This window comes from Equus caballus, chromosome 14 (assembly GCF_041296265.1).
Source record: "Equus caballus isolate H_3958 breed thoroughbred chromosome 14, TB-T2T, whole genome shotgun sequence".
Classification (NCBI taxonomy): Eukaryota; Metazoa; Chordata; class Mammalia; order Perissodactyla; family Equidae; genus Equus; species Equus caballus.
In genome coordinates, this window is record NC_091697.1 from 66937452 (window position 1) to 66952840 (window position 15389).

Genomic DNA, 15389 nt, shown 5'->3' on the forward strand with positions numbered 1-15389 from the left:
TCATGCTTCCTGTGTACTAGTCCAGTGGGCAACTCACTAAGGACATAGCATAATGCAGGACAGACAGACAGTGTAGTGGGATGATAAGTAAATGTGCACCAAAGCCAATTCTGCTATTTACCAGTAGTGTTACATTGGACACAGGACTTAAACTTTCTGAACTTTAATTTTGTAATCTATAAAATGACAGTAATAATATCTCCACATAAGCGTGGCTGATACATAAAAGGCATTTAAATATTCGCTCCTTCTTCTATACCTCACTGCATCTCATCAAGTCCACGTTTATCAGAGGACTCACATATGCAAGATTACCTCATAATTCAGCACGTTGGTGTCTTTTGTCCACGCAGAATACAGAATGGTCCACATTTGATTGCAGTAACATTGCTAGAAACTGTTAATAGCATATAGTGCTCCCTCCTACTAGTAAGAATACATTCTGCTTTCAGACTAAAATTTGACAAGCCTCTTATAGGCCATGCCAACACTTTGAAAATAAAACTCTTGAAGTTTCAACAGAAATATATTTTTACATGATAGGACGAAACCATCTGGAACTTACTGCTTACATGGATTAAAAGCTGCATCAACAATAGGGCTGTTATGAACTCAGGCTCCACACTGTCTCCTAAAGGGATTAGACAGGCCTCATAATGTGTTAGAGGCAGAAAAAAGTGACCCAAGAAGGGGCTAAATCCTTAGTTGTCATTAGCATTTTCTCATGTCAACACTACGATTTGAGAAGACAGAAGGAATTGACTTACTTTATATACTTGTCTGATCCTTTAGTACTTAATGAAAACTAGAATGTTTTATTTGACCCCTATGGGAAAACAGCTAAACTGGGCAGTTTGTTCCTGAAATAAAATATCAGCAATCAAAATACTCTCAAAATCCCTTAGAAATCAGAACATCACAGATTTATTTGAATGTAGGTACCCCAAGCTTATAGGTGACTGTTAACATTGCTTTATTTCCTTTATACCAAAAGTAGAAATGACAGAAAAAACACTCTTGACCGAAAGCAATACCACTGACCTGGTCTCATTGAGGAGCTGAGCCAAAACTGCCCATATTATGGGGAAAGGGAAATTCAATCAACATTAGCAAACACTCATGCAATTGATGAAATACAAAATGGAGTCAGTGGCTTGGTAAATGTCCTGTGGGTAGGCTGAATCAATCCAGTCTTAAAAAACATACATTTGCCCAATCATGCTTTTAAACAGCATCTCTTTAAAAACAAGTTATATTTACAAATATCATCCCAAAATGTGTCTGATATAGTCTACTATTATAAATTTAAGGCGTTCTGATATTCTGTTCTTCTGCTGGTGAAGCATTGTTCTCCTGGTTCTATTTCCATAGAGGATAATCCAGAGATTTCCAATGGTGTCCAAAGGGCAGCAATGAGAGAGAATAAAAAAAGTGATTTACAGGAAGAGTTCTTTTGGTTCTGGCTCAGCAATGTGCTTTATGCTGTAGGATTTCTTCACTTTTCTATTGATGGCATTATGCCTAAGCAGAAGAGAAACCACAAGGCCAAAATTAGATAAAACTATGGTCAAGTTACAAGACGTATAACACCACTAAACAGCTCACAAAAAATGGAAATTATCCTCACACAAACCACACTGAAGAACACTTCATTCCAGTAGGCAAATTATTCTCTTTTCGTATAAACTACGCTTTAAACAATAAAAGCAACAGTCATGTAATAACACACACTTAGTAAACAACTTTTTTCTTTTCCTTTTTTTTTCGGGGGAAGATTAGCCCTGAGCTAACATCCACCACCAATCCTCCTCTTTTTTTGCTGAGGAAGATTGGCCCTGAGCTAACATCTGTGCCCATCTTTCTCTATTTTATATGTGGGATGCCTGCCACAGCATGGCTTGATAAGTGGCGCATAGGTCTGTGCCCGGGATCTGAACCAGTGAACCCTGGACCGCTGAAGTGGAGCTCATGAACTTAACTGCTATGCCACCCGGCTGGCCCTGACACACTTAGTGAACAGTTTTTAATTTTGCTCTGGAAGTAATTTCTCAATCATAGTGATTGGAATCCAGGCAAAATTGTACAGTCAATTTTATCAAAGTCAAACAAGACAGGAAGTACAGTACTGTTGGTCAAGCAAAATCAAGAGATATTTACAGTTTACATGGATTCACTGGTAACACCTTTTATTTTCTGATAATATTGAATATTAATAGTTTAAAGAAGATGCTTTTTCTTTGAGTATGTGATTCTGAGTAGTAGCATGTTAGAAGACCATAAGTAGGTAAATCTATGGGAAAAAGAAGAAACTAGGGAACAACAATGCTGTTTCCCCCTCAATACTTGATACCCAGTAAGCCTATGGAAAGAAGCACAAGCTCAAGACTTGGAACAGTTTTGCTTTTTAAGTGAATTTCCTTTTGGGTAGATGCATTCATTTTTATGAGATGTTAGTCCCATTCTGGGTATAAAATCTTCCAGACAGGAGTTATCTCCTGAGGGTGAGCAAACCTATATATTACTAAATTCCTTCTTGTTGCTACACCAGACAAAAACAAACTGTTTCTGGTAATGGTACTTGTGAACATGAGAACGTATTTGGATGGAGAACCCCAAGTTTCGTTTTATAGCCTCAAAATCATGCTTGCTTACAAAGACCATGCAGTCTATTCTCAGTGTTCTAGTAAATATTTGATCATCATCACCCTCTGAAAGTTATAATTCTTATTTTTGTTTATGCCTCTGAATAGACCTTTAGAGAGTTGTCCATGGGCAAGGAAGGGAAGAAAGTGAAAGAAAAATCTCGTTGGTTAAAAGACGTTCTAGGGACTTTCAACTAAACATGATGGGTTAAACACACATATTTATCACCCTTTCTTACAAAATAACTCTAAAATGAAAGTAAAGAAATAAATGAATCAGGGAAATGGGAGAGGAGATGATAGACAAAATGTCAATAATACTTCAGAAACGGGAAGGTGGATGGACACGTGGAATTGATTTTGTGAGCAGAAATCTAAGCCTACAGCCAGGCACCCGAACAAACTGATTTGCACTGCAAGACACAGGAACTAGAAGTACCAGGTACTTCTGAAGGGACAGTGAGTGCTGTGTGGGTGCTGAAAGTGGGAAGATTATTTGAAATTTATTTTTGGAAGTAGCAGTTCATACCCTAGATTACCTTCATGACTCAATGCAGCCAGGTGACTGCTCCTTTTCCAATGTGAAGGAAGACGGGAGGTTACAGTTTGGAAGGCATGAACCAGAGAGACTCTGAATTCAGCTGAAGTATGTGGAAATCATGAGATTAAGTGAAAGTCTCCCTATAGAACACAATTCTTAACCCGTCTCCTGCTAGTTTGACTCACAGAATCCCAACAATCAGGTTTATGAGCCCTAGCAGGAGACTGGAGTATCCTTATCTTGAGAAATAAACTGGCCAAGAGAAAAGACCTACAAATACTGACAATTAGTGAGTTTCCCAAGAAAAGAGCCTAGTACTCACCAGTTTCTGGGAAGCAACATCTACCATTCAACAAGCCTCATCCATAAAGCCAGAGCTTCTACTCAGCTTTAGTGTCTTGTTCTTAAATATGAATGAGTTAGGGATCACCAGGCATATGAGGAAAGCACTACTATGAAAGACAGAGACCAAAATAAACAGAGAAATGGAAGTCAACGTGAATAGAGATAAATTAGGCAGGTGATGAGAACTTCAAAAAATTATAACCACAACAAGAAAAGAAAAACTGGGGAAAATGTTTGCAATTCATATCACAAAGGGTTAATCTTCATAATATGTAATATATAAAGAGCTGCTATAAATCAACAAGAAAAATACCAGAATCTCAGTAAAAATGAAGGATTAAAAATAGTTCCTTCATACAATGGAATAATATACAGCTATATAAAGGAATGAAGATTCTCTATACTATACATAAAGATCTCCAAGGTGTTAGGTGAAATAAAGCAAGAAGAAAAACTGTGTGTATAGTATGCCACCTTTATTGTAAAAAGGAAAGATAAAATATAGATTTGTATTTGTAACTAATTGTAAAATTTAAATGTCTTGCATATATGATGCTATAAAAAGGAAGAAAGAGAAAACTGACGAAGTGCTAGTAGAAATTAGCACTATTATAGTAGAAATAAAAAGTAGAAAGGTGGAAGGTAGCATTCCAGAAATATCCTAGAAAGAGCTAGAAAAAGCAAAAGCATGGGTAAACACAGAAGAATAGTTAGAAAATTTGAGGATTGGTCCAGTGTTTCTAACATGAGAGTAACAGGATTTGCAGAAACAGTGAACAGAGAAATTGGAGGGAAGAAAATTTTCAAAGAAATTGTATAAAAACATTTCCCAGAACTGAAGCAGATAGGTTTCCAGACTGAAAAAGACTGCTGAGTGCCCACGCCCCAGGAATGAAAACGGAATCATGGCAAAGCACCAAGAAATCAAAATACTGAGGATAAGGAGAAAAATTGTAAAAGCTTCCAAGGGATTAGCAATCAGGGAGGAAAGGAGCTACTCAACAGACACATCAGAAACAAGAAGAAAAGGAAACAATGTGTTTAAAAGACTCTAAGGGAAAATAATATCCTCCCCAGAATTCTACACCCAGCCAAACGTTCCTAATACATATGAGGGCAAATTGAAGATATTTTTAGACAAGTGAAGTCTCAAAAAAATTAGCGTTAGGAAGATGTGTTTACCAAAGCAAGAGAATAAACCAAAAAATGGGAAAAGACAGATTCAAGAAATAGGGCTCTTCACAGGAGGTAAGCAAAAGGAATCCTAGAATGATGTATATAGGAAACTCCAGGATGACAGCTGTGTAGACAGCAGCAGTCCAGACTAGGGCAGGAGGAAAGAGGGTGTCTCCAGGAACAGACTGAAAATGAGAGATACCTGATTTTTGTCTGATACCTGAATTTTTGTCTGATTTCTGTCTCCAGCAGCGTGTTTAGAAATGAATTGCAAACTAAGAAATCAAAATTATTGTCTCCAGGGAAAACATAAAGTTATATGAGAAAGGAGGTGTAATATAGTACACTGCACAGATCCACTGTGATTAATATTTAGATAGCGATACTAATAACAAACACTGAATCTGATTTAACCTCAAAGAGTGATATGACTATGTTGATGGTGGGAAAAAGAAGTAGGTGTGTGTTGTGCTGGGGTGGGGGGTAGTGCTGGATGCTAAAGTAGAGCTGGACAAATTTGGTTCATCATTGAGAATATGGATTTTGGAACCAGACTGATTGAGTTCACACCCCAGCTCCACAATTCATTGCCATCTTTACTGTGAAATCTTGGGCAAGATACATAAACTCTCTGTGTCTTGGTTTCCAATCTGCAATATGTGGATAATAATAGTATCTACCATCTTGTGTCATTGAAGATTAAAACAGTTAATATGCATAAAGCACCTGGAATATTCTTTGGTACACTGTAGGTGCTTTATAAGTGTTAGCTATCATTTCTATCTTCTATAGTAGGATGCCAACAGATAATAGAGATAATATCTAAAATTGAAAATCTGTATGAGCGTGTTATTCAGGGGTACAGAATATTAGGGAAAAAATATCAAGTTAAAAGCAAGTGGTTGATTCAGGGAGTGAATAAAAGTTAAAAAATAAAAGTTAAAAAGAAGGCTTAGGTTGTAGTCTAAGGATACTCTCATTTAGACATTGATGGAGCATTTTTCTTTAATATAAGAGGTGCTGTGTTCAAAAACACTAAAAAGAACACTTTCTGTACAAGAAAACCCAGCACGATTAGCTCTGAGTCTATATCAAGTAAAATGTTAATCTGAGGCATTTATCTGAAGAATATCAGGATAATTCGAGCCTCCCAGGACCCTTCAATTACCTAGTTCTGAATTACCAGTATTCAAAGAACAAAGTGTTTGGGTAATTCTGGCATGAATTATTCAGATAATTTGCTGCTCCTTGATTTCATTTTTGGATATGAAGTCACATTCTCAGTGACCAAAATTGGAAAGAAGAAAAGGCTTAAATTTAAATAACAGTTTTTCAAGTAATTTAACTCGCTGACTCATCTAGGCATGGATTCCATATTTCCATAGCCCATGGTGACCAGACAGCAACTAACTTAGAGGATCAGTCTAAAATGGCCCACAGGCATACACTACATTTCCACTGATAACCAAAATAGGGAGACTTGGCTGTTTTTGTGATCTCCTTCAGAGCTTTCCTGAGAGCATATCTATAAATCCCATCTACTAAGAAATGGGATTCTGGCTCAAAGATTGGAAATTTGTACTCAAAGTACCCAAACTGAAACTCACTGTAGGTAGGACTTGTGGACATGTAAGCCAAAGGTCTAGATTTACACAGAGCCCATCATTCTTTCTGTGGGATGACAAACTCAGTCCTTTTTGTTTTATTTCTTTTTCCCTCTTCTTCCTCTTTTCCTTTCTCTGGCTCTCCCTCTCTCCAAACATTTATGATGTCCCTACCATGTGCCAGGCACCAAGATAGACACTGGGGGTATAAATGGGGGTATCGATGGTCATTGCTCTCATGGAATTCTTAGACCTTTCATGGGGCTTACTATGTTTTAACCATATCCTCTTTTAATTCTCTCTTGATTCTGATCTCGCTGAATGAAGGGACCAGGTCTTATTCTGGCACAGCAAAATGTGCAACTTAGAGCTAAAGATACTGTTGAAATGAGTGCTCTGGCGATCCAGGGATGTGGTGCTCAGGAAGGTTATACATCTACACTGTTCTCAGCATGGGAAGGAAAATCCCAAATGACTGTGGTTGAGGCAGGGATGCTTGGCGAAGGTACCGGAAGGTGTCTGGGTAAAGTCTCTATATGGTACTTTTAAACCTCAAAGGACTTGCTGCCTCTTTAAAACTCTGGCTGTAAGAAAGTTCACAGACAGGCCCTGCTCTTTTAACATACAAAGACATCCTAGTGGTGGCAGATGTGTGGTGTAAATATGACACTAATAGAACATGTGTCCCCTTTGGAGTTACACAATTCAAAACTGGACCCTGGGAGGAGTGAGGAAAAGAAAATGGAAGTGGGAGAAGGGAGCTGTTTGTTCTTAAGTTTTGTGACTAGACTTAAACCAGGATTAGCATGCTGAAAGAATGTACTTCTAGTGATATGATTTTGGATTCCAGGGCAGAACTCCCCTCTGCACCCTCCTACCTATAGTTCATCAGTGTTCCACATGTTCATTTCCTGCCTTCCAAGGACAGTGCTTTAAGACAGAACATGGAACCTTAGCTGCAATAGCTTTTTCTATGTCTCAGCTCATCATGCTCTGATACTAAACTCTGTTTCACTATCTCCCTGTGGCAGAATATGCTTTCTTTTTCCAGAGGGTATGAGGAGCTTATGAAAAGAACCTCCATTTGTGAATCATGCTCTCATCAATCTTGGGAACTCTGGCAGCTTTTATAAAGAGTTTGCTAAGTTGTGCTCAGACACTGGAAAGATCTGATCATTTTAACTATTTCCCATAACATGGACATTTTTTCCTACAAGATGCTACTATGCAACAGCCAACAACAATGCAAAACTCTAGCTGGTTTCAAAGGAGAACCTGTCACTTAATTCATGTAATTTGAGAAATGGTTCAAGATTGGGGTCTCCTTTCTCCTCCAAGTCATAGGGACAAAGCTAAAGTATGAAATAAGAGTTTCCTCTCTGAAACTAATTTGAACCCTGGGGAGGCAGAGGTAGAGGTGAGAGGTGCAGAGTTGTGCAGGGAGCGCTGAAGACCTGGGGAAACATGCGGAGGTGTGGAGGGGAAGGAGGCCAGATAGACTCTAGGGATTTCTGGAGCAGAGGTACCTGGTATCAACTCCTCCTGACTGATTGGCTCTGGACCCCTGAGCTAGTATATAAGAAATGAAAACACAGAAAAACACACTTCAGATCGGGACTTAGAACTTGAAACCATAGTTTTTGAGCAGAAACTCTAATGTCTGTAGTGTTATTAAATACCCCTTTAGTATTAGCACTTTAACAAACTTTTCCGAACTGTTACGTTGGTAAGATTCGGTCTGCTTTAGGGGGTTCACTGTAGAATTATGCATTCATCGTATTCTCAATAGCTTGGTAATACACCTATGACTGAGTAATTATATGATTAGTCCCTCAAGAAGCCTTAAAAAACACATGGGCTAAAAAGAAATACTTTCAGGTCGAAAATTTAAGACAAAATTAAAATGTGGTTATTTTATTATACCCAGAGAAATTATGGCAAGGATGTATTTGGTCAGCAGCATCAGCGATTCCCTTTTTGTGCTGACTGAATGTTTCCATCATGACCCTGGAAATGCTGTTCACTGGGCCTGGGGGTACGCTCTGCTTGGCACAGTTTTCAGCCAGGACCTCACCTCTCCTTTCCCAATGTCTTCCACATCTTTGCTCATTTTTCTGTTTAGTATCATGTCCTGACAATAAGGACAGAAATGTGTGTGTCTGTGTGTTGGTAATGGCGGGGAGGTACCCTGAACTCTTCCTATTGGACACAGCAGATGACCACTGCCATAGCCTGACATCACCTCAGCCAAACATACCCCTCTCTTTAAAGTGTTTGTTGAACAACCTTGACATCTATGCAAAATATTTGATACTAGCTCTTGGCTCTGGATGTATATTCCCAGTGTGACTAATTCCTTGGCAGTAAAACTCACATTAATGGTGTTTATTGCTTAATGTCTTTTTAAGGAGTTTACTCTCATGCTGGTGCTGGGATTAGGGGTTTCCTGATGCTAACTCATCAGGTCCCAGTGCCCCTGTGGTCAGAGAGGGTGTGACTGGTGGTGGCCAAGGGTCAATGCCCTTTGTCAGTAACCAGAACTAGTACTCACTCCATGTGTTACAGATCTCAGATAGACTTAAACTCTGGGAAATGAATCTCTCATTGGCATTTCCAGACAAGTAATTGCAAACATTCTCTTGGAGTTGTAATAACTCAAAACCAACTTGTCTTTTATAAGAAAACGTAAAGATAAATCTGCTTGTTATAGACAAAGTCATCCTCTGCAGTTGAAAGACACTGGGAAAGCTGTTCAAAGTAATAGAGGTGAATCTAATTTTAAAGGGCATTGAAAAGAAATTTAGATTCTTTGCTATCAAGCTATGACCAATTTAGAAAAACAAATAGCAAAGAGAACCCCCTCACAGGGCTAACATTCTTTAAAATGTTGTATTTATTGCCCCTATTTTTCCTTTACCAGGAAAAATAAAAATTTCTTAGAAACTAAAATGTGATTCCAACGTATGCCTGGAATGAGGGTCCACTGCCCCACTCTTTCTCCAAGGGCTGTCCTGATAGGGCCATTCAGTGGCATAAGGTTTGGAACCAACTCCAACCCAATGACTGCCGTTGGTTTCCAAAGTTGTATGATCCCTGCTATCCGAGAGGAGCCATGTTGCCATCAAGCAAATTCTTGGGCCAAAATTTGAAGGCATCACTGACAGATGAACACTTGAGTTCCTTTCTTTCTTGCATCTTTCTATGGGATGCTCTTTCTATGGGTCCCACAGGCAAAATGAATAGGCACTAGAGTCAATTAGGTGTTTCTCATGCCCACATCCCCATGCTAGTTTTAATTTCTCTGAGGAACCTTTATTTCACCTAGAGATATCCATCCTTTCTTCATCTGAGGAGTGAACTGGGCTGGCTCTCCCTGCCTCTGTGTGATTATGAGTGAATCAGAGAGACCCTCCCTCCTGCCCCCTTGCTAGCATGAACAAATGAGTGGGTTTTCATTTTCTATGGAACACATGGCAAACTAAAACCAAGATGAAGTATAAGTTAATTTATAAGGTAGGGAGGGGAAGAGGTCAGGATGCTATTTAAATACGCTCAATATTTTTAGTTTTGGGATTCTGTTTATCACTGAAATCAAACTCTGTTAATATGTATAACCAGTGAATTTGATGGGTTCGAAACTGAGCCTTCAGAAGGACTGTTCCTTAAACTGAGTAGGTAGGTGTTAATCTAGTGTCAGATATCTCCATAACCTCCTTTTGTGCTCTGATTTTGATAATCCTATTATAGTAGATTGTTCAGCTTTGTTCTCTTGCTTGTAAAAAGACAGGATGAAATATTTTTGGCAGGAGAATCTACTGTGATACTAATTGTCCTGTTTCCAGGTGCTGGAGGAGCCTGGAAGAAATGAGAGGTATTCATTCTCCTTTCCCCTCCCAAAGAGTTTGCCAAGTCTTTGTGTTTCTCTCCCTCAGGGTATCATTGGTGACTTCTGTTTAGGGACAAAAGCAGAATTTTCCAGGCACCAGAAGACACATCCAACCTAAGATGGGGACAAAGAAGGGTATGGGGGTGGGGAAGACAGGTTGGGAGAATCAGAAGTGAGCCAAGACCAATGTCTGGGAAGTGAATGGGGATTTTTTTCTATTTCTTTCCCACCCCACGCACTGGGGTCTCAGCACTGGCCAAGGTTTCCTGCTCCAGTGTGGCCAGAAGCAGCCCAGACTTAGGCCACACGTGAGCCTGACCCAAGCAGAACACTGGTGACCAGTAAATACCGAAGCTCCAAGGTGCTTCCTTCAACTTATTCAATTAACAAGACCCCTGGGGGCACCCACTAAAATGACTGAGATTTTCTTTTCCTCTAGCCTGAATAGAGACCTGGAGCAGATTAAATCTGACTTAGAGGGGAAAAGAAAGGAGAGTGACATTTCTTGCACCTTAGTATTCTGAACTAAAATTCATACCGACAGCAAATACACCCATATTTGTGTGTGTATAATTGTATATATGCACATACACACATTCACACAAGTATTTTGGAAGAATGCTGAAAGGTGTGTCATGTTTTTCTTTTAATTTAAATGATTAACATAAATTTAATGTAATTTAATTTAAATGATTTAAAAGCGATAGTCTCCTTTTAAAATGGGTTTGGGAGTTTAACTCTTCTGAAATAAACCAGTCAAGAGGCACTGACTGCATTAACTCTCCCTTGACTGCTTTCTTTTTACTCCTCCCCTGTTTCCTGCTTTATCAGGGAGTTATATATATTACTGAGGGATGAAAGAAAGCCATGCTGCAGGACTTTGCCCAAGGAGTGCCTGAATCACTGGGGACCTTGAAGAGGATGTTTTTAAGTACATAGTCCATGCGTTTTGAATCGTAAACATTTCCTTTGAGGAAGACCCTTGTTTTACTGGTGGGCACACCTAGATTGGCTCATTGACTGGCATTGTGGTTCCAAATGCTCAGCTAGAGCAATTTCAGAATGGCAGGGCCTTGCTTCTCCCAAGGGCAACAGAATGGTGATGAAAGGAGCTTCCACTCTATAATCAGCAATGAAATAAAACCTCAGCTCTCTTTCAAAGTTCTGATTCTGATCATGGTTGACTCATTCTCTCAGGACAGGAAATTTACTTTCTATACTTACTCGGTACTTGACTCCACTAAACAAAGACTGAAAGCCAAAATCAACTGGGAAACACAATATGTGAGTGGAGTATATTCCTCTGCCCTCTGCTGCTGGAATAAAGCCCCTCCAACTGGGCGCTTGCTCCCTTTCTAAGGCCCAGTTACAAGTCTGCCTGCTTCTCTTTGGGAGAAGAGTTGTGGTTTTCTTCTTCCTTGGTTTCGGCCCGTGCTAAAGGTGCTCCAGGACCATAATTTAAAAGGTCATGCAATTCAAAGCGAAGGCATGGGACTGCCGCGCAATGCATCCCCTGGCACCACGTACCGTGCAGAGTTACGCAGATGCTCTTCAATCAGCGGGTTAGAGGAAAGATTGATGCAGCTGCTGTACATCTCCTAAAGAGGTGCAATTAAGAGTCATCTGAAAACATGCAACAAGCTCAGCACATGCACAGGTCTCAATAAACAGGAGGCATGCAGGAGACAGAGGACAGAAGCTTCGTATACCCTTTAAGGAGCATGGAGAACTGCTGACATAATTCTTCTACTTCTGAATGAGAGAATCCATTCAGTTACTTGGAAAAGTTTTATTTGAACAATGTAACTTTGGACATATTTAACCCAAAGGATCTGGTGTTTGGGGCACAAGTGTGACTTTTCTGGCTGAAACAAATACATGATAAAGTCCTTTATAACAAAGACAATTCACGGTGGAAAAAATATATGATTAAAATTGGTGTTCAATTAATTAGAGAGATATTAACTAAAACTTGATTTTGGTGTCACGAAAAGAATTTGGACAGTTCTTAGACCTCACTCTAATGGGGTTTTACTTTATAGCAAATAATAAATTATGTAGGTTGTGACTCTCTAGATTGCACGATGGATATTCTAGGTCCTTCCATTTTCAGAGAGTTTCACATTTTGGCTGCTACACCATTTTTTGATGGCACGGCATGCACAGAACATGCAGGAAACATTGCTTAAAAAGGTGTTCATATCTCTTATTCACTGGACTTAAACCAGATTATAGTGCATGGTTTTCCAATAAAAGCAATTATAAAATGTAGTTCATGGCACACTCTGCCATCCCCTGTGTACTAGCAAGCACTTCAGACTGTTATAGCTTCCTGATCAACACTTAGGGGCCTGCCTCATAAAACGCCGATGTGGAGGTCCCTGTGGAGTATTCATTTCAAAGGTCATTCCAAAGTTGAGTAGTTAAGTCTTTAGAAATAGAGTTTCTATTTACGTGCTATTTAATTGGGCTTGAGAATAAGCTATCCAGTCACATGAGGAGAACAAACTCTTCCTGAGGCAGAATCAGTGCCAAGGAAGGGCCTGATTTCACACTGGTCAGTAGTCTAATCTCGTAGAAAGGCTTCCCAGTCTAGGATTCCTAATACTCCAGGATCAAATTATTTAGGGAAGTTTAGGGACCAGAAGATAATCTCCTGTGATTTATTCAATCTTTTTCTCTTAGAGTATTTTCCAAAGGAAGAGCAAAGGGTATGTACTCTAAAGTGACAGATCTCATTAGAAACACACGAATTTGGCTTTCCGTGCTTCCCTTTGGAATTTTTCTGGGGATTCCCTCAAGGTGGCAAAGATCATCAATCTGTAGTGTTAGGAACAACATAATTAATTCAAAAGAAAAAAATGGATATTCTCGAAAGAACACTCACTGCCTTATTCTTTCCTTTGCTAGCAGAGCTCGTGGGATTTCCCTTGGCATCTGCTGTCTTCCTTCCAAGTGAGGTTAAGGGCAATGTGGAGGTCTTCAGCTGGTTGGCTGCCTGATAGTTATTATTATTGTTTTGGTTGCCACTTAGTGTCTCCATAATGGATCGGAAGGTTCCAAAAGGCCTTTTCAGTTGATCCCCTGATTCACTACTTGTGGAGGTCCGCTGAAAGGTCCTGCCCTTATCTCTGTCTTTCTCTCCATTTAGTTCAAGGCTAGTTTGCTCCATCTGCACCACAGGCTCCTCAAAGGTAACTCTGAGTTTCAAGTTCTGAGATGTCCGGCGCTTGGAAGATGGAGACTTGAGGGCACTCTTGGGACTCGTGGCCACTTTCTGGGCAGCAGTGCTGTCAGGGCTGGGCTGAGTGGAGTCTCCAGATGGCTGGTTTGGGGGAGTAGTCCCTGAGCCTGGACAGTGGGATTCCAAGTCTGGTTCACTGCTCTCTGAGGTGGGAGATGGGCTATGGCCATCCAGAGATTTGGAGGCCTTGATACCAAATGGAAACCTGCGTCCTGATGCCAAGGTGTGTTTCTTTATCATCAAGTGTAGGCTTTCTGCGCTGTCCATACTCTCTACACTTTCCACAATGGGCTGTGGCCTGGGCCTTTCAGCCTTTCTCACAGGTGTGCTCTTGGGGTCTTCAGAGTTGTTGGAGTCTGTGTCGGACTCACTTAGTGACCGCTGCATCAGCTGCCTCAGCCTGGCTAACTTCAGTTCTCTCTTCTCCAGAGGAATCTTCTTTGAATTTCTAGAGGAAGCCTGAGCATCCTGGAATTCCAAGGACAGCTTTTCCTGGGCACAGACATTCTCTGAGATATCTTTTCCCAGTAACTGGCGTAGGATTTTATCAGAATCTTCATCTTTTGCTTTGGCCCTAGCCCGGCTGGATGCTGACACACTTCCAAGAACCTGAATCCCCTCTTGGACTCCTGGTTTGCTTTTGGCTAAAGACTCATCATCTGCATCTGGGGATTTCCACTGGGACTTTCTGGAAGCTGGAGAGGATGGTGAACTGAAAAGAGGATGAAGGACACATGAGATGATTTCCTATTGGGTTAAAATGACTCGGTCATAAGTCATTGTATGGCCTTTACTGCCACTAATCACTTAAAAGTCAGTAAGATTGGAATAAGAATAATCACTTAACGTCTATTCAAGCAGTTTCCAAATACTCCATAGTGGTAGCCATAACCAAAGTATAGTATGCCTCATACATTATTCTATGACTACTAAATTTGTCTATGGTTTACTGTTTAAATATCAATTTTGCACATATTTTCTCAACTAATCCCATCCTCAACAACCTTATGAACCTACTTATCCTTATTCCCATTTCATAGATGAATAAACAAAATACTGAAAGAGTAAGTGACTTTTTTATAGTCATGGAATGAAGAAATGATAGCGCCACAGATAAACTCAGGTCTTCTGACTCTAAGTCCAGTGTCTTTTTCCTATGACATCTCATTTTTATTCCTCTTTATAAAAATAAAATGTTTTCTGTTGTCATATTCTTTAAAGAAATAAAAAGGAAGTCCCAAAGAAGGCTCAGAGATTAAAGATTCTTAATAACTCCAACCACTGATGCTCCTGGTATTACCTGGGTGAAGAAAGGAGTGACTTGCCCTCTGATTTCTGGGCTTCTAGAAGTTGTTGGAGCTGGTTCTGCAGTGTGACACGTTCCATTGTCTGTCTGGGAAAAAAGACCAAAACAGATGAGTTCTCTGATACATGGCTACTACTATAAATTAGTAGGTATCCGTTTTTTCATGCTAAGTTGCAATAAATCCAAAAGCTTGACTAATGTGCATAATCTTCATCCTTACAGTTCAGAAATTTTCCTCAGGATACGATCAAAAGTATCCAAAAGGATGTTTATTATTCACATTAGAGAAAACCTGTAAGTAACCTAAATGCTCATCAATAAGAATGAGTAAATAATTTATAATTATTTCTATGAAGGCAGTTATTAAAAATGGTAATATATTTGAATATTTATGACACAGAAGTTTCCCTAATATACATATATATGTGTGTATATATATATATAGAGAGAGAGAGAGAGAGAGAGACAGAGAGAGATACACATACACCTCAAAGAAAAAAATCTTGAAGGATATACTCCAAAATGTTATTTACTCTTTCTAAATTGTTTGAATTTTTAAAGTAATTGTATTAATTTAGCAATCAGAAAAAACCAAAATGAAACAAAACAGGCAAACTATTTCCATGTTGGGTAAAAACAATTAAA

The 15389-nt window shown here is 39.5% G+C and overlaps 1 protein-coding gene across 16 annotated transcripts in view; it reads right to left on the reverse strand.

Annotated features, from left to right (window-relative positions):
- Positions 1 to 899: 899 nt before the first annotated feature.
- The window catches only part of SNCAIP (synuclein alpha interacting protein), a 138645-nt gene continuing 124155 nt past the window's right edge, over positions 900 to 15389 (reverse strand). For 10 of the 16 annotated variants that reach the window (XM_070233188.1, XM_070233184.1, XM_023617810.2 and 7 more), the window contains 4 exons: positions 14739 to 14831; positions 13082 to 14150; positions 11722 to 11792; positions 900 to 1521 (listed from right to left, as the gene is read on the reverse strand). In XM_070233188.1, the coding sequence (XP_070089289.1) occupies positions 1437 to 1521; positions 11722 to 11792; positions 13082 to 14150; positions 14739 to 14831 (1318 nt within the window). In that variant the 3' untranslated portion in view covers positions 900 to 1436. The remainder of the gene's footprint in view (positions 1522 to 11721; positions 11793 to 13081; positions 14151 to 14738; positions 14832 to 15389) is intronic. The other 6 variants (XM_070233194.1, XM_070233192.1, XM_023617811.2 and 3 more) reach the window with 1 other exon arrangement.